Source organism: Nyctibius grandis, chromosome 24, assembly GCF_013368605.1.
Source record: "Nyctibius grandis isolate bNycGra1 chromosome 24, bNycGra1.pri, whole genome shotgun sequence".
In the NCBI taxonomy this organism is placed as follows: Eukaryota; Metazoa; Chordata; class Aves; order Nyctibiiformes; family Nyctibiidae; genus Nyctibius; species Nyctibius grandis.
Genome location: NC_090681.1, coordinates 3449395 through 3461940, shown reverse-complemented (window position 1 = coordinate 3461940; position 12546 = coordinate 3449395). Strand labels below are relative to the sequence as shown.

Below are 12546 nucleotides of genomic sequence, written 5' to 3'. Positions count from 1 at the left end.
GAGCGCGGCGGGCTGAGGCGGCGGCGCGGCCCAGCCCCGGTGCCCGCTGTCCGTCGGGGCCCTGCTCAGCTCCGGGAGGCCGGACGGAGGCTGCCCGATGCCGGGGATGAAGCGCAGACGCGGCGCGGCCCAGCAGGCCGGGGCGTGCGATGTGTGGCTGGACACCGCCGAGCTGAAGCAGAGCGCGGCCCAGGTGGGGCTCGGCGGGGCGGGGGGGCTGCTGCCAGCCGGGGGGTGCCCAGCTCCGCGTCCCGAGGGAGCGTGTGGCTCCCTGGGGGTGGCGATCCTGTGGTGTTGCGAGTTAGGAGGGGCTGGCAGAGCTCAGGCGCGGTGCAGGAGTGTTTCAGGAGGTGTGAGGGGGATGGAAGGGGTGCGCACGGCCCGGGCCATGGCCCCGGCAGGGACAGCCCGCAGCCTTGGTCCTGAGCATCCTCCTTGAGCAGGGGGGCGGACAAGGTGACAGCCACAGGCCCCTTCCAACCTCAGCCGTTCCGTGATGGTGTCACAGGAAGAGTTGAAGCGTTTAACAAAGGTGGGAGCTGTGCCACAGCGCTGGAAGAGGGGTAGAGTTGTTATTAATGGCATATATTCACTTTCCACTTGTTTCTTGCCCTACCCAGTCTCTCATAGCCAAGCCAAAAGTATCCAGTCGAGTTCTGGAAAGGAAGCACGCCTCGGTCGCTTTCACACAATCAAGAGCATCTCAGCCACGCATCAAGCAAACCACCATCTCCGCCTATTTCAGCACACAGACAGGTAACGTGGACCAGCGTGTGCCCCTGGGGGAAAGTGGTTTCAGGCTGTAATAGGGAACTGTCTTCGTTTAGCCCGCACCCAGGGCTAAACAATAACCAGTTGTTCTGTCACCCAGTGTCCCTTCCCTGAATGAGAAAGGGAATTGAGAAAAGGAGGGAGACTGGTGGGTTAAAATTTAAGCAGATTTAGTAATATAAAGAAACCAATATCAATGCTAATACAAAACACACAAAATTATACTTAGCCCACAGAGTTGTGGCAAGTCGCTCCAGGGATAGCGATTGTTGAGAAGGGGGAGAAAGAGGGAGGGGAAAAGAGAGCAGAGCAATAAAAGGCACCCCTCTAAGCTTTCCCTTTTACAGTGAACCTGAGGTTAATGTTACAGAATACACCTGTGGCCCAGCCCGGGGCAGCTGCCCTGGGTTTAATTGCTAATGGCCTTGACCACCATCCCACAGGTGACCACAAACTGAAACAAAATGTAACAGAAACTTGATTCTATAAATTTTATCCCCATGAAACCAGGACAGAAACCTATCTCCCTTTGTTTCTTGGCAGCTTTACTAGGCAGAAAAATAAATTTTCTAGTGAAGAGGGTAAAGATGAAAGGTTTGAATTAAGCCAGCTCACCACCTCTGTGCTTTTGAGGCTGCTTTGGTGCTCTGGAATACAAGACACTGGGATTTGTCCGTGGGTCTCAAATTAAGAAATACGAAGAGCAATGAAATGGATGCAGAAACCAGCAGCTCAGGGTTGTGTTGTTTGTATGTTGTACATTGTGTAACGGCCAGTTCATCAACATTAACTAGTTTAGCAATAAGCAGATTAGAGGAAGCATTACATAAAATTGCACAATTTAATTATTTGACAGAATTTTTGTGTGTGACAGAGTCATTAATGGTTTTTGCTTTGGATTTGTTATTCTTACTCTTTTTGAATGTGTTGTGTGCTTTCTCCTTTTCTTTGTTTGATTCCCTCAATTGATTGCATTCCCTTACTGTGTGTGTTTGGATTCATTGAATGCTGCCACTGTTCATCAGAGGTCTGTAGGATTTAAGATGCTGGAGTATTTCTTATTTGTAATTTTTTAGCATATCCTGAATTGAGGATGAGCTCACTTATATTGAGACATTATATCAGATCTCATTTTAAATGGTTTCAGAAGCAAATGTGGGACTTGATGCCTTCATCAGGCGATCAATGCAAGCCGTGGAAGTTTCACTGTGGGGTTTTGTGGTTATTTTTGTAACTCTTGAGCTGCTTTTAAAGGGAATGTTGTAGGTGAACTGCCTGGAGAGCTGAGAGCGGAAAGGCAGAGAATCCTGAGCAGCTGGAGCTGCAGCTCTTGCATCTCACTAGAGGGAAGCTTATTTTTGAACTACTCCAACGTTGCAGGCTGCTGTTTCATCGCAGCCTCAGCAGCACAAATACAAGTTATTGTGAGGCAGCAGTAGTGCTAGTTGGGTGTAGAACAGTCTCTGTGGTGCACAGCAGCAGCTCTGTAGTCCGACCATCAAGGAACGGTGCTGTGGGTAGTGACTAACCCTGAGCAATGTCTCTGCCAGCTCCGGCTTTATCCAATTCTATGTTGTTTTCAGATGAAAAGGACAAAGAAAACTCCAGGCCATCTCCTTTCATCCCGAATAGAAGCTGTAAAGAACAAGGTGTTTCTTTGGATGCCTCCCTGGTGAAGATCTTGGCTTTGCCGCAGCTGGAGGAAGCCCAGGACCCATCCCTCAGGGCAGCGGTGCAGGTTACACCCCAGCGCTGGGCACAGAAGGCACCGGCCTCACCGACTGCTTTGCCAGACTCTTCCTTGTTACAAGCGGAGTCCCCCAGCGAGAGCAAAGCCTCCTGTGTGCTGGGAGAGGATGGCTGCAGCTGCTTCAGCTTCACCCAGGATTCAGAGGGCAACCGGATCATCGCTCACAGAAATGAGTCCGATTTATTTGCTGGAGAAACAGCTTCAGGAAGCGGCGGCGTAACTTCAGACTGCGGGATGAACAACCAACCAGGCCAGCTGCACCCCGAGGAGGCGAAGACTGGACTTGCTTTCCAACCAAGACTTGGTGCAAAGCAGAATAAGAAAGCACAGCGATGGAGGGGCGTTAATTCTTTAATTGATTTCACTGAGACTGAGAATATAAATCCTACTGTAACGAGAGACACGCCCTGGGCTGCTGGATTTTGTTCATCGCCACAGAGTCCAGCTGGAGCCCAGCCTCTGAGCGAGCGCAGCCAGAACGCTGGTGCTGGTTTGGGCTGGGGCAGGAAGCGGGGATGGAGCAGTCCCTGCAGGCAGCTCTTCACCCAGGACTCAGAGGGGAACAGGGTCATCGCTCACCGCAGCCAGCACAAGGACAGGGGCAGCGCTCGCAGGCAGCCGCCTCGCTCTCCCTGCACGGGCTGGTCCAGCGATGCTGCACACATGGGCTGGAGCAACGTGGGGGAGCAGCAGTCAGATGTGTGCTATGATTTACTGTTCACGCAGGATTCGGAAGGGAACAGAGTGATTAAACACTGGTAAGTGATCCTGAAGGGGTCGCGTAATGACCTCGTGAAGCCTCAGGAAGGCATCTTTTTGTAAGACTTAGGTAAGTGTCCCCATTGTTTCTGTCTGTATGGTCTAGCCAGCATGTGCAGTAGACCCATGCAACAGGCACGACCTCTTTGTTCGCCGAAATTTTGCTTTAATAAAAATATAATTTGAAGGGATGCATTTATAATGGTTTGTTTCACTCATGGTTGCAGCCTGGTGTGGCTGAGGCCTGGCTTTAGTACTGCCTGGTGTTCAGCCTGAAAGAGCCCGCTGCTAATGCACCTGCCTTCTTAGGATCCTGGAAGCCCAAATTTAAAGGTTTTTCTAGGCTCAGCTCAGGAACCACACCACTACTTCACCTTAGCTGCCTCAAGGATGCTCTGCTAGGCTCTGATATCCCACCTGCACACAGAGCACGTGTCCAGGAACAGGAACTCGGTTACAGCTCCACCTTCTATGCAGGTAGGCACATTCCCACCACAGCCTTACTAGGACAGAATGATGGCATCAGCCACCACTTCAGCTGCAGCAGCTGGAATTCCACGTGCCCCCCCACCCTGCCCAAGATACAAGCACCGATGTCGATGTGTTTGGAGATATGTGCACAACCATTGTCTTATTAAGGCTCCATTTTATATAAAGGAAAAATATTATACATTAAATACAGCTATGAGGAACATCGCAGAGAACGTGTAGCTGAAGGAAACCTCTGCAGTTAGTGACAACTGCACCCACAATGGCAGGTTCCTCCTTCCCTTTTCTCAGGTGACAGCTCTTGTGGTGGGTGCTCAGTTCTTAGCATTGGTGGTTCAATAAATAGACCTTTTGAATGCTAAATAAAATACATTATCTGAATACAAGGACTATTAATGAAACATTAAATTACTGGCAAGAAATTAAGGCCATTCCATCATGCAACTGTGGGGATAACTGGTGAGCTCAGAAGTACCCAGGGCACACTAAAACCAGCCAGCATCCTGTAGACCTGACTGCAGGGTTTGATCATCGACTGCAGTTTCATCCTGCCATCGGGAAGACGCCTTTTACCACTGTGCTTCAACAACCTCCTGAACACTGAAGACCTGGAAGCATTAATTAGCTTATTCTTAATAGCTCCGTACCATCCTTGGAACAAAGCCCTGGATGTTTGACATCGTTCATACTGGGACTGGTAACTAGTTGGATGTAACAAGGCCGTTATAAGTTAATGCTTAATTTGAACCTAAGGAAAACTGCAGGTAGAAAGAACGTCATCCAGCAGCACTCATTGCACTCTTTAGAAGATCCTTATCAATAATAACATCAAAATACAAGTGGAAAAGAATTTCCATCTTCTTAAAAAGTTTTTTCTTAAATATAACAATACATGGAAAACACATCAAATCCGTAGGGTCTTTCCTAAGCAAGTGTCCAGTGCAGAAACCATTAATAAAAGAGGCAAAAGGCTCGAGCCTTAGGAAGGCAGCTACTGCAGAGAGAATTCTGGGAGCATAACACTTCTGTTTACAGAGTTTAATGACAGCGACATCATTTCTCCTTCATGGACAGGTCTTCGTCCTTCAGGGCAAATTTTCTTCTCAGAACTTCTGCTATAAGAACAGCAGGGTCTTCCTCCTTCATCGGAGTTCGGTTTCTACATGGAAGACAAACGCAGTGTATTAGTAAGAGAAGTGCCAAAATTGATGGTTTACAGCTCTGGTTTAGAGTCTTACAAGTATTTTTCTGCAGTATTTATCATCAGCTTTTGTCACAAGTGGAGGAGGTACAAGAACACCACCACAAACCAACAAAAAGCAGCTAAAAATTCAGACCTTTCATGTTTGCTTAGAAAACCTGGAGCTCGTTTTGTGGATCAAGGGGTAGCCTGAAAAATCTCAGCATCAATGCTCTTTATAACTTTTATTCAACTGTGTTAATAACTATGTAAAATAAAAGTTCATTAATTATTTAGAGCCTACATCCCTTCAGTATAAATCTACAAGTGCTGTGGTGGTTGAGTTGAAGTCCTGGAACTACTTTTTGTCATGACTTTTGCTATACAATGGATATATGCTCTCATATTTAAACACGGGTAATTACAGGTATTTTGAAGGGGGCTGGTAGACACATCCTTGTGCAGAAGCCATCCCTTCCCCTCATTCACACAGCCTCTCTTTAGGGTAACAGCAAGATCAAACACCTTTATCAACTCAAGAGAGTTCAAGAAGCACTTACAAGTCTTTGCTCTGCTTCATCCTATGAATGTCTTTAAGAATGCCCATCATGTCTGCAAAACTGCTGGCCTTCGAAAGAGACACAGAATCTTCCTCGTCAGGATCCTTTGGGTCTGGTTTACAATACTCGGAGGCTGCAGAACAGAGCATGGAGACCGACGGGAGCTCGGGGCTTTCGAGTTCTGCCTCCTCCTCTGTGATGTCGCTAATGACAAAGGAAGTTGTAGATTGGAAAGAGGGTCCAAAACAAGGTAAAGGAGAAGATGCATTTGAACTTCCTGGAGATAATAAATCTGGTGTTAAGGAAGCAGAAGCTGAAAAAGAAAACAATATAGGTGGATAGATAAACTCATACCAAACCATGTAGGGTTTTTTTTCCCCTCCTCAAAATAACAGAAAATAAATCAAGAGGCATCATCAGCCCCCCCATGCGATGAGAAAACCAATTAATCATATTCTCTGTTACCCTCCACGTCCACTCTGCTTTTCATGACACCAGGCTGCGACACAAGACCTTCTCCAGTACCTTTTATCTCACCCGCCCCCTTAGGTATCTCTGTTCCTATCGTGCCCACCACTGCTGCACCCCGCCAGGAGTCAGGTGATGGTACTTTTGCTGTTTTTACAGATAAGAAAGCGAAGAACAGAGACTGAGCCGCTGCTCAGGGTCACAGAGGGAGCCCGTGTCAGAATGAAGGTCTTAATTGTCTCAACTTTTCTCCTCTCTTTATTCACCGCCATGAGAACCGCTCGCCTTTCTCTTCCTTTGGGGCTCCTTCCCCCATAACCATTACTCCCAGTGAGAATGCAGAGCTGGTGCAGGAGCTCTGGCATTTCACACTAGACGGTCACAGCGACCATGACCGCAGGCGTTCTGACCTGTTTTGCTTTCCATCACCATCTGTAAAATGAGAGTAGCAGCCACCTAATTCCACAGGGAAGATGGGATTTATTTGCTCACGCTTTAAAATGCAGTGAGGGTAACAAGAGCTATACAAATTCCAAGTGACAATGAGTTGGGTATTTCCAGTGTAAAACACTAAGGGAAAACAACCACAAACCCAGAAAAATGCTTGGTGTGCAGCTCCCTGAAAGAGCCTTCCTGTACTAGAAACAATCTGCACCTTAAAGCACCAATGCCCTTGGCATCAAGAGTAAACTCGTAGATAGTTATCAATTTCCAATTAAGGGATTTCTCTAAGTATATAATAAAGCAAATTGCACAATATTTCTTTTCTGACATCCATCTTTCCAAAATAAGCCTGCTAAATAGTTATCTCCTCCATCAGATTACCGAGCTGCAGCTAGGCCCTGCATCACAGCTCCCCGTTATCGACTTAGAGGACGCGAAGTCGATACGACCTGTTCTCCACTGCCAGCTGATAACAACCAGGCCCACCGCTGAGTCCAGAGGCAGAGGAGAAGGTATTAAATGATTACATCATTTTTCTCCCATCTGGATCTCTAATTTTCCTCGTTATTACTCTCCTTGAATTAAAATGGACTTTTCTAGCACACAGCTTGAGCAACTGTAGAGCTGAGACGAGGGAAAAAGCACAGAGTTTCCCCTGTTCTTTGTTCCAGTTTGGTTGTTCCTCTGATCCTGCGTGGAGAGGAAAGAGGACGCCCGCGGCCTCGCTGAAGGGGCCATCTGTACTGCCTTGTTTTGTGCTTATTCCCCACAGAGTTGAGGGTAACGTGGCTCCCTCACCCCCAGAATGGCTTCATTTTACCCTCCTGCTGGGAGGGTCGAGGCCTGCGGCATACAGGATCCCGTGCACTGTGACAGGACCAGAGATGACAAGACAGGACCAGAGATGACAAGACAGGACCAGCACCTGCATTACCTCACAACAGCCCTTTGCCATGGAAGTGAAGGAATACCTCAGCTCATCCAAACACAACTTCACATGCTAAAAACATCACATATATTCTCAGGTGGTGGCATATATATTTACACTATTGATATCAAATCGATCCTTACGAGCCCACTGACCATCACACAGAACTGAAAAAGAACCCAAATCTCTCACGTAGAAACCAGCATTTCAGCTAAATCAAACACCACGGCTCTGTTTCATGTTCAAGTGTGTTCATGGCTCGTGGATAGCTGTACTAAACACACGCAGTCATTAAAGCTGCAAGTCCCTTGGGGCTACAATAATCACAATCAGATCACGAGAGATTTGGTCTCGTGCACGCACCGTGCAGTGCAAAGTAGCAATCTGGGGATTTAAGGAAGTATTTGCTTTCAGATGGAGGATAAAGAAGGTTTCATCAGCCACTATTCCCCACCATAAACAGGAATTAACCCACCTGATGTCATTTCAAGTGTGGAACAATCCTGTTTTGTTTTGTTTTGTTTTTTTTAAAAAAAAAAGTAACAGGAAGAATTATTGGTCCTTCTTTTCCCTCTGGAAAGCAGCTGTGACACAGCTGTTGCCTTGGTTATTGGCACAAGTATTCTGCATAAAAGAAACTCAGCTTTTAAGAAAAACTGTCTTCAAGGAGGACTAAATTCCCATTTTGCAAAACTGTTCCATGTTTTTCCAGTTGAGAGATCAACACCTCTGCCCTCTGCACACTCCATAAATAGATGCCAAAGTATTTCTGTTTTACTAGCTTCCATATTCTAAAGCAGCCACTCTTGCAGCCAGACTTGTAGAACCACTTGGATTTGGATTCTACCAAATATTGTCATGTTTTCAGAGCCTTACAGGAAAAGCCATGAAAGGAAGTAAGTCTTTCCTCACAGTTCAGCTTTGTGGCTAAAACATGGCTTTTAACTGCACACAATTTCACTAAAAGGAAGCAATGCATCAGTTCAGCTCAGCTCTTCCCCCAAATACCTTATTTGCTACAGAAATGGCACTGTCGCTTTCACAACAGAAACAAACACTAACATCTCCTCCCCAAATCAGGACATAACCCTCACACCCACGGCCGACTTGGAGCAGGAATGGCAAGAATACACCAAATAGTTTCACAAAACAAGGTGCTTGAGACAAACCGGCCCCCAGATCAAATGCAGTCACAAAGCAGCACTTGGTATTTCTTAAAAACAAGCTGGAATCCTCCAATGAAAGATGCAAACATCTAAACACCCAACCTGCACTGAGGTGACACCAAAGATGGCATCCCACCAACGGGAGCCACAGCTCTGCTGGAAAAACAACATGAAGTCTGGTCTGTGTGGAGGAAATAACGTGGGTCACTACCTCAGCCCTTCTCATTCCACAGAAAAAGCTCATGATGTTCCTACCTGACTCTGCAGCGACTATTTTCGCTATCTGACTCCGAAGGTGACTCAGCTCATCCTGGAGCTCTGTTGTTCGGCTCAGTGCTGGTAAACTAGGTTTCTTCAAGGCGAGCAGCTTCTCCTCCTGCTTCCTCAGGTTGGGGACTGAAGCGTTTCGCTGTATAACAGTGAAGGGACTCGGCTTCCACTTGTGCTTCAGTGGGCGAGTGTCGCTTCTACAGGACAGAAACCTGTTGGTTATTTCCAAGGTCCGGAGCCCTCTGTGACAACAACGCTCTGCCTGCACCTCAGGACAGCAGAAGACTTCAACACAATGAATTAAGCCTCTGTGCCACTACGCTGTGTGTACCCCCGTGTGTGCCACCGCTGTGCTGCTCTACGTGCTCTCTCTGCATTACACGTGTCTCCAGGGCTAAACAATAACCAGCTGTTCCATCACCCAAGACCCCTCCTCAGCTGAGAAAGGGAATTGGGAAAAGGAGGGAGACTCATGGGTTGAAATTTAAACAGATTTAATAAAATAAGAAAACTTGTATCAATACTAATACAAAAGACACAGAGTTATACTCAGCCCATAGAGTGGTGGCAAGTTCCTCCAGGGATCACAACCACTGAGAAGAGAGGAGCAGGAGAAAGAGGGAGGGGAAAAGAAAAGCAGAACAAAGAGCCCCCCCCTCCCCAGCAGCTTTCCCATTTATAGTGAACCTGACATTAATATCATAGAATACACCTGGGGCAGCTGCCCTGGCTTTAACTGCTCATGGCCTTGATCACCAGCCCACAGCTGGCCACAAACTGAAACAAAATGTAACAGAAAAGCGATTCTATAAATTTTATCCCTGCAAAACCAGGACAAGGAACACAAATTCTGCCACAGAAATCATGACCCAGCGGCACAAGACGTGGTGAGAGGACGCAGGGACAAAAGTCTGGGTGTGCTCACATGGTTTCAAGTCACTTCTCTCCTGGTCACCGTGTCTCCATGCCCTGGGCAGCGCGCTGGGCGCACAGGGGAAATGTCACTTACTCATTAACTTTTGCCTCTGATTTCAAAGTCCATTTTCTCTTTCACAAGACACCTATTACTATTGCCCTGCTTTAAGGACAAGAGGTCAACTGAGCAGAACCAAACTCCTGGGGACAGAGCATTTCAACCCCAGAGAACTCAACTCTTCAACTTTCTAACCAGAAAACACCACAGACCAGGGGGGTTACTCTGCACAGGTCTTTCAGTGAGTAAAATAGGGCATGGCCAGGCTCCTTGTGCTTCCTACAGGAATTCCTCCCAGGGTCCTTTGTCCTTTTTTTTTCCTCCTATCTCTTGGGAAAAAAGCCTTTCACCAGGCCCCACATCAGACCTTGGGAGGACTGGAAGTTTGATCCACATTTGATCCATGTCTGGCCTATGCTGTGCATAATAAACCAGCGTATAAAAATAAGGATGAGCAGATACAAAGAGGGAACCAACCTGACTCTGGCGTATGTTTCTTCATCATCTGCTGCTATCCACACAATGTCTGCCAAGGTGGGGACTGGAGGGACATCATTTAAATAGAGGTCTGAAACATTGGGTAGAACCTGAAAAGAAGAAAGTTCCATTAAGGAAACCGTGGTCCTGTCTCCTGCAGCCGCCCCAGCTGCGCTGGACTGGCTGTCAGAGCCTCTCTCCTCTGCACCAGGTCGGCAGCTGCGTGTCAGGTGTGTGACAGCAGCATTTGGCTGATGGAAACGTAGCAATTCCGCACGTGTTCTGGGGGCACTGGTGTGTTACGGTGCTCTGGGAGACTGCAGAGCGAAGGGACACTTGATCCAGCTTAGCACGCTGCCAAGGCCACGTGCACCACTGCCACTACGAGTCCCAGCGCTGTCCTTGAGCTTAGACAGTGACAGAAGTGTTTCTGTAAACCCTCTTTCCCTGTTTAGGAAACACAGGCCCAGAGGGCGTGTGGCTTCCTGGAGGTCACGCAACAAAGCACTGGTTCAGCAGCTCCATGTTTCTGTCTCCTTGCTAACCCAGTCCACAGACACTATTTCAGGAGGGATTTTCCTCAAGCTGCCAATGATCACTTTACAAGAACAGAATTACCAAAAAAAGGAATAAAAAAAATTTTACAATTAACTGCACCGCTACGTGAGTTTTGTGAATACAACTCTGCAGGTACCTGGGGTTGACAGAACAGCAGCTCGTGACAGGGCCTTGTCTGGCTCCACAGCAGCAGCTTCCTATATGAGACTACCACAACCTCTCATGAGCCCCCTTACCTCAAAGGTTGCTCTGGGACAGGGCTTTAAAGGGAGGTTTGACCCGATCCTCCTGACCACGCTGCGTGCCGAGCCGTGGGGTTTGTTCTGCCAGATGGGGATCGTCTACAAGAAGCCGTGTGACATAATTAGTATTTCAAGTCACTTGCCCTTCTTAAAATTTACTAACTTGGAAATCGACCTGTACAACCAATTCAACAGCTCTGATCTCTGATTTTTGATTTGTTGAGTGATACTTTTAACTGGGCACCTGCTAACGACGAAGGTCCTCACTCCAGAAAACTGTGTTTCAGCTGAATGTACGTGAAAGTCAGCCAGTTCCTAAGGGGCATTTTAAACAGGGGTGTAGGATTTTCAAGACTGAAAACTAAAAGCTCTCAGTAACAGACGCCGAGCTCCAAACAAAAACATGCCAAAAGGAGGAAAACAGCATCACATGAAGGGCCCAGGAGAGAAATGCAATCAGAAGAAAGTCTCATTTAAAGGGACACTCTCGCTTCCACATGGTCTTTACTACAAGCAGCGCTGGTAGGGCTGTGAATGCTCCTTGGATGACGGCAAAGTGACAAGTGCATTCAATGCCTGTCCCCACGGAGGGCCAAGAACAGCCCTGGAGGGTGTTTTCAGAAACAGCGAATGTTTTAGTGACCTCTGGATACTTCTGAAATGGATTCAAGAGGTGAAGCGCTCTGTCCTTTGCCCGTCTTCCCCTCTGCCGGTGTCACGGCTGTCACAGGAGGCAGCACAAGGCTCTGGACAGCGAATACCACAGCGGCAAACGAGTCCAAACAGGTTGTACCGCTCAGGCCACCACCAACCCCATTAAGTTATTTATTGCTGGAGCTCGGTACGCACACAGTGCCCGAACGATGGTCTCGTGCCGTTGGATTTAAGATCCCTGATGTGTGTTTTAAACTGGATCTCGGAGCTGGGAGCGCACTGACTGCTGTGACGCGCCTCTGGCCACCGGCGTCGGGAGAGCCGGGGCGGAAGGGGCCCGGGGCGGGGAAGGGGCCCGGGGGGTGCCGCAGGCGTTCCGGGCGGCGTTACACTTACGGACTCCGCTGCCATCTCCGGCTCCGGCCGCCGGGGCGAGCTCAGCGCTGGGTGCTGCGGCTCCCGCGGGCGCGGACCGGGCTCATCGTACCCCCCTCCCCGCCGCTTCTCACTGCAACACACAAGTGACCGGCTGCGGGCAGTGCCGGTGCCTGCGCCGGGCCCAGCTCGGCCCCCCGCGAGCCCCGGTCCCTCGTCCCGCCCCGAGGCCCCGCCGGTACCTGAGGGGCGGCGGCGCAGCGCGTCCCCGCTCCGGGCCCCTCCGCCGCCAACTCCCGGAAGCAGAACCCGCCCCCCCCGCGCTTCCGGCGCTGGCCCGCGCATGCGCCGAGACCCCGGAGCGGGGCCCGGGGGTGTCATGGCGGCGGGGCCTTGCGGGGCGACAGCCCTGGCCGCGCTCACACCGAACCATCCCCGCCGCCCCCCGCCCACCTCCCCGCTCCCCAAACCCGGCTCTGCCG

General features: G+C 49.1%; 2 protein-coding genes across 2 annotated transcripts; one reads left to right on the top strand and one right to left on the bottom strand.

Annotated features, from left to right (window-relative positions):
- The first annotated feature begins 47 nt into the window (after positions 1-47).
- AUNIP (aurora kinase A and ninein interacting protein) lies at positions 48-3283 on the top strand. The gene is made up of 3 exons (XM_068418083.1): positions 48-193; positions 621-756; positions 2355-3283. Exons 1-3 carry the CDS (start codon positions 98-100, stop codon positions 3281-3283), a joined length of 1161 nt encoding a protein of 386 aa, XP_068274184.1. The 5' UTR covers positions 48-97.
- A 623-nt stretch (positions 3284-3906) lies between these two features.
- Positions 3907-12374, bottom strand: MTFR1L (mitochondrial fission regulator 1 like). Its single transcript, XM_068418036.1, has 7 exons — positions 12307-12374; positions 12086-12197; positions 11030-11134; positions 10236-10345; positions 8771-8982; positions 5510-5822; positions 3907-4928 (listed from the first exon to the last, which is right to left on the bottom strand). The coding sequence occupies exons 2-7, from the start codon at positions 12098-12100 to the stop codon at positions 4823-4825; spliced, it is 861 nt and encodes a 286-aa protein (XP_068274137.1). The 5' UTR covers positions 12101-12197; positions 12307-12374; the 3' UTR covers positions 3907-4822.
- Between the last annotated feature and the right edge of the window lie 172 nt (positions 12375-12546).

Coding starts and splice junctions, on each gene's coding strand:
- AUNIP (XM_068418083.1), top strand. CDS start 98: ATGCCGGGGATGAAGCGCAGACGCGGCGCGGCCCAGCAGGCCGGGGCG. Junction 194..620: donor TGAAGCAGAGCGCGGCCCAG/GTGGGGCTCGGC, acceptor TGCCCTACCCAG/TCTCTCATAGCCAAGCCAAA. Junction 757..2,354: donor CTATTTCAGCACACAGACAG/GTAACGTGGACC, acceptor TGTTGTTTTCAG/ATGAAAAGGACAAAGAAAAC.
- MTFR1L (XM_068418036.1), bottom strand. Junction 5,823..8,770: donor AATAGTCGCTGCAGAGTCAG/GTAGGAACATCA, acceptor TTTCTTTTTCAG/CTTCTGCTTCCTTAACACCA. Junction 4,929..5,509: donor ATGAAGCAGAGCAAAGACTT/GTAAGTGCTTCT, acceptor TCTTCCATGTAG/AAACCGAACTCCGATGAAGG.